General features: G+C 39.8%; 1 protein-coding gene across 1 annotated transcript; it reads right to left on the bottom strand.

Moving 5' to 3' along the window:
* Window positions 1–303: 303 nt before the first annotated feature.
* samhd1 (SAM domain and HD domain 1) lies at window positions 304–13,223 on the bottom strand. The gene is made up of 16 exons (XM_042491565.1): window positions 12,907–13,223; window positions 12,080–12,146; window positions 11,810–11,882; window positions 9,965–10,125; window positions 9,410–9,525; window positions 9,108–9,178; window positions 6,457–6,615; window positions 5,111–5,211; window positions 4,881–4,989; window positions 4,246–4,337; window positions 4,038–4,153; window positions 3,361–3,500; window positions 2,526–2,621; window positions 2,284–2,388; window positions 1,983–2,120; window positions 304–1,369 (listed from the first exon to the last, which is right to left on the bottom strand). The coding sequence occupies exons 1-16, from the start codon at window positions 13,085–13,087 to the stop codon at window positions 1,223–1,225; spliced, it is 1,872 nt and encodes a 623-aa protein (XP_042347499.1). The 5' UTR covers window positions 13,088–13,223; the 3' UTR covers window positions 304–1,222.

The following is a 13,223-nucleotide window of genomic DNA, read 5'->3' as shown; positions in this document are numbered from 1 at the left end:
CAACAAAAAACACTTTTAATGCTGACACCAGCCTCTGAGCATTGTTTTAACATAGGCTTAGAAAAAAGGGGAACCTTTCCTATAACATTTTAATATTTTTTTCAGGATTACATCAACTAATTCACTTAAAAATAATCAACAAAAAAGATTCATATATATATCCCCTAAATTTTTGGTATTTGATGATTTTGGAGCTATATGATTTTGATCAGTGTAAAACATTTTGTTAAACATCCATGTTATCTAAACTGAGAGCACAATGCAATCTAGTGTTAAACAAGTTTACTGACACGAGGACACAACTAAGAGAAGGAGTTTTATTTTCAAACTGTTTTCAGCCCCTTTCAACGTACAGGATCTTCTCAAACCCCTTTAGTAAGTTTCCCTTTGCTGCATTTTCTTTTCTTAAAAATATTCTTTAGTACACAATCGGCAGAATAAAACAACCAGCTCTGAGGCAGGCAAGTTGGAGGAGATCACATTTTGGCAAGAGGGAAACATTTTAAACGGTACCCACAATTCCATTTAAAATGCTGCACAGATCTATAGTTAAAAACAAAAAATGGGCGAGGTGCGCTACAAACTGTAAGGTCAATAAATAAAGTACAACACAACAAACTCAAGCAGAAAACACCTCTTAAAAACAAATACATCCAAAGCAAGGTCAAGCAAAAAGAAACCCTCATTTTAAACATCAGAAACTGTTCACAAAAATGTTTGACTGCATGTTTGATGTATGCCTTTAAAAGCCTAAAGGAAAAAAAAAAACAAAACATCAAATCTTATCTGAAAACCTTAAAAGAAACACATCAGCTGTAAAAACACACTGCCCTGAAATATACTGTGCATATTCTGAGTAAAATATTCTGACATTGATTTATTGTGCATAATACAAACACATGATAGTGGTGCTGGTTGAAAGCACATGGTAAAAAACAAATGAACTTAAAGCTTCAAATGGAAAGCGGAGCCTAAAATAATCAAACTAAAACAAAAGATATGTGTAATACTGAAGAGGGATCTGTGTAAAAACCCTGAGTACGGGCCCTGAATGTGCCACATTGAGTTATTATTTTTTAATTTTTCAAACAGAGTTAATTTTTAATTTTTGCTTTGCTTGCCAACACACTCACCTCGTAGAAAAATATATTTATTTTCACTCAACACTGTCTCATCTACCAAAAGTGTAACAGGGGGGTAATAGTTCTCTTCCTCTTACTTATCAGAAGTTAAGCTGAACTTTGGCTTTTTCCTGTCCATTTACTAGGTTTCCTCTCCTGGAGCTGCCACCTTCCCCTCCCTCTCCCTCATTGTTGTGCGACCAGCTGTCTTTCAGAGGTGTCAGCTCAGGTGCTATAATGTCTCCATCCTGTGTGAATAAAAAACAACAGATTTCGGGGTAAACAAGAGCAGTGTTCAGTGTAAGCAACATAAAAGAAGTCATCATGACAGGGCACTAACTTGCAGTTACTAATCCCAACTCAGCAAATCGCAATTATCACTGATGGCGAAATGGCTCGAATTTGTCATCAAACTGATAAACGCTGGAAAGCGTTAGCTGTAAGTGTGTGTGACTCTGTCACTGGCGTAGCAATAGTCTCAGGAGAGAGAGAGAGAGAATGAGAGACAGAGAGAGAGAGAGAGAGAGAGAGAGAGAGAGAGAGAGAGAGAGTGAGAGAGAGAGAGGCTGAGCAAAACAGTACTCTGCATGCAGCTCGACAGTGAAATGACATTTGACCAACGCTAAAAAGTCAAATTATGGTAAAGTTGCACTGATTTCGAGAAAATTGCAAGGTCGTGCAGAATTCGCAGGAACTGGCTGAATTTGCATTTATTGTTGCGATCGCAACAATGCAAAATCCTCGAGACTGACGAAGACAATGTTGGTTGTTGAAACGGGATAGGTGATGTCATGTTAAACAACCAACATTATGAATGCATTTAATTATACAATTCTTATCATTCTAGCAGAAGAATATTACCCTGGGCTTTGAGAAGTCCTTGTCCATGCACCACTGGACAAAGTGTTTCTTGGCTGCCTCCAGACTCCTGTCATCCGTCTTCTTGCAGTAGACCCTGATGAGCTGCTCGGCAAACGTCTCTGGGAGAAGTTTAGACACCTGACAAGCATGAGAGCAGCATAGAGTTTATTTTGAGGGACACATTTGGGACATAAGCAGTGACAAACAGCTTCTATGCATTAAAGAGAAAACGGTGTTAACACAAACAGCATGCGAAGACTGATAAAGATTCAAAGTCTGTGGTTTCTTCTTCAGTTCTGACCTGGTTCTTGCGAATCTGGATGGCTTTGGTTGGGTCATCTTTGCAATAGAAACGCACACTGTTGATGGGGTTCTTTACCCCCATCCCATAGTCCATAAAAATGACCTTAAAGAGAAGGGGGAGTTTTCAGTTCATCAAGTGAAGGAAGCTACAAAGGTTAAGGCATTGGCTTACAACATAAATAAAATGTATAATGAAAATAAAATCTTGAAGTGATGAGTGAAATCAGATCAAAAACTCACATTAACGACAAAGTCCTCTGGCTGCAGACTGACATCCTGACGGCCGCTCTGAGGGATAGATTGAGCCAGTTCCGCTTCCCAGCTTTGAATATTCTCCTTATAGAGGAGAAAGAGCAAAAAAAAAGACAAAAGATGTTAATTATTTCATTTTAACAATGAGATTTGACCCTTGGATTGTTGTAATAGTGGCATCATATCAGTGATTGCAATTTAGAATGATAAATAAAATATATTTAACCACAAAATGAACAATTTCTGGGTGCAAATCTAATCTTTGCAATCCATTTTCAAAAATCCAATCAAAATCTCCAGTATTTCTGTAGACACAACAAGATTCATTTCATTTATCAGAAAGCTCATTAACCCCATCCAATCCTAAACAATGGAACCGAAATGATTCGTCAACTTAACAGTTGACAGAAAATTGATTGTGAAAAATTTTCAGTTTAAAAAATAAATTATTGAGATTTGCTGGTTTTAGCTTCCCAAAACTGAGGATATGAAGCTTCCTTCCATTTTACATCAAAATGATTAGAATACAATCAAGCTTTGATCGGAAAAAACAAGCAATTGGAAGAAATCACCTCGTGTTTGAGGAGTGTACATTTTCCATCATATTTTGATGCAGTTTTAGTGATAATATGATATGAGTTACTTAGACCCATAAAATACACTCAGAGACTGCTGTAAATACACTCACGTCAGCCATTCTCACAACAGCTGAACAATCCAAATGGGACTAATATAGTAACAATTACAATAATTATTTGCAGATATGTGTCATGACAAGCAGATGTGTATCCCAACACAGCCATACAACGACAAAAACACACACCCGGGTGACATCCAGGGGCTCTTCTGTCTGGGTTTGGCCCAGACACTTGTAGAGGCGTCGACAAATGATGTTGCGTAGAATCTGCCTCGACTCAGCCAGCTCCGGGGAAGAGGAGTAGAGTATTTGTTCAAACACATAATCTACAGAACAAATAGAAAATTAGTAGGAGACAGGTCAGATGAAGCAAACCAAAGTGATAGAAGTCCGGAAATCATTCATTAAATTGCTTTTTAAATTTTTTAAAAAGCCCTGTGCCCAACTCAGAATTATGTCAGTAAATTCAGTCAGTATGACTAATCCTACACTTTTCAAGGTTTAATGTTGGTTTTGCAACAGACAAGAAACATTTATCTCCTTTAAACCTCTCTAGATCATGAGTCACTATTGCACATGGCCAAGGCACAACATTTAGCTTAAAATCCGCAAAACCAGCCTGAAAATTAAGAAAATCTGAAAGGTTGGCGATAGAGTCAATGGAGCACAGCTGTGAAATGGTCAGACCGTTGTCGGAGCTGGCCGATGCTACGCTACGATTGACCAGTCTGAACTGAGGCAGGGGACTAAGCAAAGGATACGTTCCTACATGGTATCCCTTTAATTGAGGAGCACAACAAAACACAATGTGTTAACATATATCAGTGAGTTATTGAAATTTGAACTCAGTGGTATTGACAGACCTGTCAGCTTGGTGTAGGCCTCCATGTCATCTATGGCCGTGGACAGAGTGAACAGCTTCCCTCCTGAGCCTTCAATCTTGATGTGCCCGTCTGCTTTTAAAAAGGCCTCTGTGATCCTGAATGATCATACCCAACATATGATAACTTAAAAAAACCCTGAATCATAAAGCAAAGACAACAAACTACTTCAGAGCGATTAACTACTCACATAGTCTCTATGATATTGCCCACTTTGTGCTGGTAGGCTCTCCTGTGGAGACAGTTCCTTGTGTGGAACATGTCATACAGATTGCCGACCTCCTGTTAAAAGAATGACATATATTTGAAATGAGACAAGACGAGACGGAACTAATTTTATCTTGAAGAAAATTGCTGTGCAGTAGTTGCAGTACAAAGTAGAGGAGTGCAAATGCAAATATTGCAATTACTGGATAAAAATAGCAGCAGGGACACAGTAGGGCGGTTCTGCTGGAAACATAACAGCAACATCTGCTGGTGAAAACGTGAACAACAAGAGGAGATGTGCACTGAGATCAGTGGGCTTCATTCACCAACTATTCTTATGGAGAAATTTCTTCATTTTTAAGCTGTTTGAGAGGATTCTGACATTCACCAATATTGAATTATTTGGGATTTGTTCTTAGGTAAGAACAGAATATATTAGCAGACAAGAGCACTCTTACTCCAGTTTTGTGCTGACATAATTGGTTATCTGTACTGCAGGTTCTGTCAAAAGGCAATTGCCACCTGGCCCAACAACTTTTCTGGGGGAAACCCTGAATTATCTAAACAGACTGCTCCTTTAAAAACTACCCAAAGGGCAGATATGACAAAAGTGATCACCTTGTCCCTCGTGCAGATGTGCTTCTGCCCGTCTACCTCACACACCCTGGCAAACTTGAGAAAGCGGCGATAGTCAAAGTTGTTCTGGATGCCCAGGTGGTAGCAGTCCCTAAGAGGAGATAGAGTGAGGAAATGTGTGAACATGTAGGTAGTCAAACTAAACTTGTCAATATTCAATGTGTGATTTGGGAAATTATCATTGAACAAACTAAGAGATCAAGAAGCCCCACCTGGCAAAGTAGTCCCACTTGTCCACATCGATGCCATTTCTTTTGTTGGCCACAATTTCATAGAGGAAAGACTTGTTTTCTGGACGACCTTTATATTGCCACTACAGAGATGACAGACAATAAAAACATGAGAATGAGTTTTATTGCCTAATCGTGTTTAAGCCTACAATGAAATTGACTCTGGTTTCCAGAACCTGTAGCTGGTGTAGTTAGACTCGAGACTAGCCACCATTATGGAGTTCTGCAGGGATGGCGTTTTTTTTAAATTTTTTTTTATAGGCCGTCGCAAAGTTATTCTCTTCCTAGGTCCCTTGTCAAAAAGCCCATGGGATTTTTCCAACAGATTTCGGATTATTGAAGGAAACAAGCTCTATGACAAGCAAAAATTATAAGACTTATACCTTTTGTTCAGAAAAAAAACTTAACAAATTAACCCCACTTTGATCATTTTTTAACCTTAAATGCGATCGCCAGAAGTAAAAAGCTAATGTTAGGCTTTAAACAATGGTTACATATCATTGTCACTGTTACATAGATATACTGTAATATATGCAACATAAACATCTCTTATTTATATTCATATTTCTATGACTTTTGATAAAGTCAGTATTGTTATTATTGTTGCTGTGCATCAATGTCTCTCTTTCCCTCTAAGTATTATTTTCTCGTATTGATTACTGTTATTTAATTATGTTGATCTGTTCTGTGCACACAACATCTCTTGCACTTATGTCCATCCTAGAAAAGAGAACCCTCATCATTTGCTACTGTCTTTGCCCACTTAAAGGGTTTTTTGGGGAGTTTTTCCTTATCAGCTGTAAAGGTCCAAGGATAGAGCGATGTCGACGACTGTGAAGCCCTCTGAGGCATGATTTGTGATATTGGTCTTTATAAATAAAACAGACCTGACTTGCATGACTTAATGCCGCCACCATAATGAGGCTGTAAAGCCGCGTTTGGTGTGATGATGCTCTGTGGGCTTATTTATCTACTTGTTGGCATTTGGCTTGTTTAAGACAAGCAAAGCCTTCAAAGTTTACAAGTGGGGTATTTACTGATGAGTTTTATGCTGAAACATGAAAGTTTTTGAAGCTTTTGTTAACCATAGACCTTATTTCAGGCATCTAAACATACAGTATCATAAATAAAACCATTATTTATTCCCATATAATTTCTTGTATAAGCCAGGGAGACAATGTGAGGGGCTAAAGACCTGCATGCTTTATAGGTGGAGATAAACAAGCTGGAATCACTCCTGCAATAAATTACTCCATATACAAGCACATATTGGCTGTTGTAGCAATGATGCCATTGACTTATTTCACATGGGCAAAACTGACAGACACCTTCTTTCCTTTAGCTCCACTAGGATCCAATGGTCCGGCAATCTGCTCCTTAATAAAGACCAGGTCCTCCGACAGCACCAGGCCGTGCTGCTCCATCACCGGCTTCAGGCTGTTGTCATTCACCAGGTAGTCAAACATGTCCAGAGACGCTCTCTCATGCTGCAGAGTTAACAGACTCATGTTAGTATGTGCATGGTCACAGTTTTTTTTAAAACGGAAACACAGTGACTCATTACTCAACAGAAATAGCTAATCTCAACTCAAACACGACAGGACACAAATGTGTACACTTGTCTTATCTCACGTTTGCCTAACAGCAGGTCTGTGGCCATAACTTACATAATGACCACGTGCTTTGTCGTTCTTATCAGTGATACTTCTCATTCTGAGCACTTTAATCACTATATTATTGTTACTACAGTAATTTATACTGCCGATATAAAGCCTCTGTAAAACAGGATGCTGTTCATTGCTGTCACCACACACCATCTGGTAGAACAGGAGATAACTTTATTAATATCAATTAAATATCTACTTTAAAGTAAGAATGAAAGGAGGGCAATCTGTGCCCTTATAGTTAATGCCAAGGAAGAAGTTTAGTTGGTATTTTAAAGACTACATCAACTATTCGAGTGTGGGGCGATGAGAGGATTTGTGTCTGTCAACATACTAGCAGCGTAAAATACCTCCTGGAGAATTCTGATGCAAAGAAAATATTTAGGTTGCAGAGGACTACATTATATTAGATGAGAAGATCAGGTTTTTTAAAGTAACCTTGCCAGTTCGAGTTGTTCCCTCACCACTAGCAGACTGTCTCATGGATGTCTCTGTAGGTAATTTTGGTTGACTTATAGCAGGGATATTCAACTTGCTTTACTTGGGGGTCACTTTTGCAAAATGACAGGGCCAGGGGCCAGTCGCAGCAGGCCCATACATGTTTCTGGGATTTTAAAACATTTCAATTTCAAATACGATTCAAGCAGGTTTGGGGGACTTTTCTTATTTTGTTCAATGAATAAACATTACGTATGTTGAAAAGCATTGTATTTCATGTCTCCATCTGCTGGTGGGCCTTCACACTAACAGTATGCATAATATGATGTTAATTTCACTTCAGAAGAGACTTGATGATCACTGAAATTATGTGGGAATAAAAGTGGATGGATCAATACCTTCCAGATGGTAGTTGTTAACGAATTTCTGGCACCTTATGTATACGAAAAGTACAAAAACAATTCCCAGTGTGAATCTCTTTAAGTTTGATTGTGAATTAGAAGGTAGCTGAGTGACCTAAACAAGGAAGTGTCACTGAGCACTGACCCTCACTTGTGGGTGTCAGCTCATTAATAACTAGTTTTTCTGCTCTTGGTGCATGTGTTCATAAACAACTTGTTTTTCAGCTTAGAGGTGCACACTGAATGAGAGTCTATCACTAAGCAGCGGCTCTCACATGGTTTTTGGTTCAGGGGTTGAGGCTGAATGAGAGTTTGGAGCAGCAGCTCTTTGAAGTCAACTTGGCTCTTATGCACTCAGATTGGGCATGAGCACTCCAGTACTCATTTCAACATTGGTATTCGTTCAATGTAGAGTTTCCCACACATTCATTTATTTGTTGCCGGCCACCACAATTAAAAAAAATGCCACCACAAATCAATTTTCCATTTTTGGAGCTGGATCATTAATTAGTATATTGAAATATAATCTGTTTAGTTTTTTATAGCACCACACTGTCACAGTGCAGAGAGTACTTGGGGAACATGGTGCAGCAAAAGTGAAACTTAACTGTTCATTCTGCTTGGTGTAAGCATTTGCATTTACTCATAAACAGCTACTGTTTTCAGTTGTGAACAGAATGACACATCAATTAGAAACCCAGCGAGTGACAAACTGCTGTTGATGGAAGAAGATCCCTTGGAGAGCTCAGTGCTGCGTTCATAGACCCACAAAAATCGAAGAGGCATTTAAAAGACATTGCATTCATACACACTATTCATCTTTTTAAAAATATATTGCTAAAGCAGTCACTAACTAATTTAAAGAGCACTGGAACAGTCAGTGTCAGATGTGTGACCAGACAAAGTGAACTGAGATGCCCTTTTAAACAGGTATTCTTTGCAGTAATTCAGTTCAGTTGAATGCATGTCTGGGCCAGTAGGTTGTCTATCAAAGGGTGTTTGTTTTGCATCACATCGACTGCAAAATGACTTTCAGATGAATCATACAATCGGTTTTAGGCTTCAGCAACTTCACCTTCTTTTGTTATTCTTGGGGAATTAAGCAGTCAGAAGACTACAAGAGAGTTTCACAGCTTCTCTGCATTTTCATCTGAGAAAAGGTGGATTTAGATAATCTGCTGGTGCAACTACTAACTCAATGGAGAGAAACTACTGCTTGTATTAGCATTTATTAGCAAAGTATTTCATATATTGGCTCACTGTTTTAATCTACACTTACAGCATATGGCAAAAGAAAAAAACACACACACACACACACACACACACACACACACTCTCACTCTCACTCTCACTCTCACACTCACTCTCACACTCACTCTCACACTCACTCTCACTCTCACACTCACTCTCACACTCACTCTCACACTCACTCTCACACTCTCTCTCTCTCTCCCTCTCTGTCTCTCTCTCTCTCACCTTCCAGGTAATTCCTGGACGTGCTTTAGGGATGAACTGCCCATCAAACATGTGGGAAAATGGTCCATGTCCTGAAAACACATAACCAAATTAGTTTGTTGTGCATAAACTTTGCACTAGGCTACTGTTGCATGTGCTCAACTTGTATCTGTAAATGATCATGGTTTCACTTCCATTCTGAGTCACGCTCTACTTACATCAGGATGTAATAAACTTGGTTTCACCTCCATTCTCACTTATGCTCACAACTGGTGAGGAAGAGGATAAAACCTGAAATGTGTGAGGACCTGAGCACCACTCACCCAGGTCATGGCAGAGCCCGGCGATCTGCACACAAAGGATGTCTCTGTGAGAGATGAGGAGTTCTGGCTGCCTCTCATTCAGAGCTTTTACAAGTTGCCCTGCCAAGTGACCCACCCTGTACCAACACACAACAAAAAGATACATATACATATTATAAATATATTTATTAGTTTAAAGACACTATGCGCATATTCTCCACAGAGTGGAGCAGGAGGCTGCTTCTGCGCCCAGAGAGCATCCACGATTGGCTCCGGCGGCTGTTTCGTGTTGTAACACTGCCCTGACAGACCTGGTGGAATTTAGCTGTCAGTTTCACTGAGCCAAGGAGAAGGGGCCAAGTTTGAATGTTGTAAGCAAACAGGTAGCGACAAATCCTACATAGTATGCCTTTAATGCTGGTCTATATTGTTATATAATATTATGATCTAAGTTTTATTGTATCCTAAAGATTTTACTTCGACTTTATACTGTATAAATTTAACAGCAAAGCAATGTTGGATCATTTTGTCTCATAAACCCTAATCAATAAACACTGCATCTAACTGTGGACATACCCAATGCAGTGTTCAAAGCGGTTGTGGGATGCTCCAGGAAAAACAAAGTAGGTCCCTCCAAGCTGCTTAAGGCTTCGTAGTCTCTGGAACTGAGGTGTGTCGATGATTTTGATGAGAAGAGGGTGAAGCTCCACATGCCCGTGGATAGGATCATTAAACACCTGTCAGAAGACGGGACAACAGACAGCAGAGAGACTTGCGTACTTCACCATTCATAATCCCAACAAATTGCCAGTCTGTGTGTTTATCTTTGGGTGGCAGCACGGACGTAATTTTAGGGGGGGCGCAGGGGACATGTCCCCTGCACTTTTTCAAAACGCCGTTTTTGTCCCCTGCAGTTTTTTACCGTCCAAAAACAATGCTACACTATATTAAACTGAGACGCGTCAGGCACTAGGACCAAGCGGAAAACGGCCGCTAAAACTGAAGCCTGTTGAGACCGCCCACACACTCCTCGATTGGCTCTGCCGTCTCTGTGTGATTGGCCGTCCCCCCTGTCACTCAATCAGGTTGTAAACCGCCAGGATTTGTACACTGGTTTGCTAGTTGCCCGAGACCGGAGCTTCCGACCCGAGCTTCCCGGTAATCTGCTGCTGTCTGTAGGCTAAATTGTTGAACATCATGTTGGACGTTTGTTCTGCCTGGGTCACGTCAGCAAGACGGATTGTGATATTAGAGATTTCATTTACACTAATGTTTAATTTATGTCCATGTGCTATCTATGTTGTGAATCGCGTGTGTGCGTGCGGCGTGTGTGGTGTGTGTGTGTGTGTGTGTGTGTGTGTGTGTGCGTGTGTGTGTAACTAATAAGTAACAATAGAACACTAGAAGAACTGCTAGAAAACACAGTAAAAGAGTCTGAGTTTTATTAAAAATACTTGTGTCCCCCCCCCACCTCTAAAATCAAAATAGAAGATGAAAGAGAAGATGAAGCACTGAATAATACGGTTCCTGTGGTTCCTTTGATTTTTACCTTAAGCAAGATGTGACCAAGCAGCAACCTCAAGGGCTTATTTTTTTCTGACAGTATGATTTTTACAGCAGGTAAGAGATATTTTGAGTAGAAAAGTGCACAAATGTACAGGAAGTCACAGAGCGCCTGACATGTAGGATGCAAGTTGCATCGTCAGTGTCCTGGTAGCATGCAGGTCAAAGTTAGCTGCTGTTTTGACACAAAAAAATTAAGTTTAGGATTATTTATGGATATTCAAAATCAGGAGAGGAGCCATTATGAAAGCAGTAAGGAGTAAACAGAATAAAACTTTTTGTTGGCGAGGCAAACCATCATCAACCAGCCTTGCGATATCAGACGAATCTGCCCTAAATCAAGAGCACTCACTCCAAAGCAAAATCTGGAGACCAAAACGCCCCCAGAGGTATTCTGTACAGAAAAAAAAGATTGCTCAATTTAAGGCAATCTCAGTTGACTAAGGGTCTCCAAATGATGATACGAGCCTCCTACTTTCAAGGGGCAGCCCTTGTAAAAATCAAACAAACCACAGCCACATTGTTCACTGTGTCATCTCTGCTTAGGTAACAACTAAGCAAAAAAGTCTGATTTGTGCAGTTATTTTAAAGAGGATGAGCAGATGTAAAAAAGTTATTTAACTGGAAACACTTCAGTAAAGCATTTCACATTGCTAAGGCTGAAAACTCAGCAAAAAACAGTATTTAGGACAAACTAGACTGCATTCAGGAGCTGAGAGAGAGAAGAGAAATCTAGGTTTCATGCACTAACCCTTCTATCTTCACACTTCTGCCATTTATCCTACAAGTTCTTCTTTTTTATTATGTCTTCCTTATCACTTCAGCCTTGAAAGTGTAGCTTTGTGATATGGCTCTTACCTTATTTAGCTCTGCTTCTATCTGCCACAGTTTCCTGAGGCTGTGCAGGATCGCCAGACGATCACCAAGGTACCTATACAAATGGAGGATCAAAAGGAGCAAAAAAGACAGAAAAGTGAAACATTACTGCAACCTAGTTAGGATTGTGATTTGGTCTTGTCCTATTTTGACACTATTGTTATTGGCTTTGATTACATTTCTTCCTACCCAAAACACCCTTGGTAATCTTCACAAACCCCACAACTCTGTTTAACATGAGGACACACTTACTGCACGCCAATCTTCTCCAGATCAGCATCATTGAGATACCGCAGCCCGACACCTGTGATTTTTTGTGCTGGATAACAGAGAAAACTGATGTGAGCTTATAAATCACAATACATAAATAAAGACAGCAGGTTAGCAGCAAAGATGCGCAGCTCTCAACTGGCTTAGGGACTTTTCTTTATTTATCAAAGAAGGGGGATAGCTGGGGCATGATTGTTTTATGACCCTCCTTTTTTTATAAAATCATTTTATAAAGCCATTTAAAATAAAAATGGATAAATAAAAATAGCTCCCTGAGGTTTTTCAAAGCAAAAGTTTCTCCCATGCTGACACTGTTTTTTGCAAAATTTAATTAATTAATTTTATTGGCAATAAAATGCCAAATATCAGCTCCTTTAATTGTCCAGGCCGATAATCTATTAAGCCCTATAACAAACGCTCCATTTTGAGGCTGTGTATGTTGGAAAGAAGTAAACTTAATAATTTTCAAAATTCTTGTCGCTTGCTTTTTTAAATTACCAGCATTTACTTATATCTTACTTTCAATTCTTAAGTACATTCAAAATCACAGAATTACTCTTGATACATCAGTACAATGAATAAAAGACGCTTAAAGATTTTTACACAAATTGACCTATTTACTTTAAAAGATGAGTTTAACCTTTTAACAAAGTCTTTTGCTGGTCACAGAATTGTACTTTTACTCAAGTAGCCTATGGCTTTAAGGTACTTAATCCACCACTGCGTTTAGTAAATAACGAACAGTCCCTTACTGATTTCTGTGTCACACTGAGAACTGTCCATTTTAGCCATCGCAGCATTAAACCAACCTCTGAATGTGTCTTCCCATTCAGCGAGACCCTCTGATCGCAGGTAGCGACACGTTTCCTCCACTCCCCATCGCATGTAGTGCGAGTCTGGCAGCCGGACCGCGGACACTCTCTTGTCCGGCGTGTGGAAGCTGTCACCGGGGGTCACAACCACCTCAAACGGCCGTTTTCGGTTCTCCATGCTGTCCTGGCAAAAAGGCGGCAATTCGGGTTAGACAGAGTGGTGGGACGCTAAGTTACAGCCGGCAACTTCACCCACGTCGACTGTAACAGCTGATCGGGTGCACAGAAGACACTCGAGCGGTGAAAAATACCCG

Source organism: Plectropomus leopardus, chromosome 8 (genome assembly GCF_008729295.1).
Source record: "Plectropomus leopardus isolate mb chromosome 8, YSFRI_Pleo_2.0, whole genome shotgun sequence".
Taxonomy (NCBI): Eukaryota; Metazoa; Chordata; class Actinopteri; order Perciformes; family Serranidae; genus Plectropomus; species Plectropomus leopardus.
The sequence above is the reverse complement of the archived record's forward strand: the minus strand, read 5'-3'. Positions and strand labels throughout refer to the sequence as shown.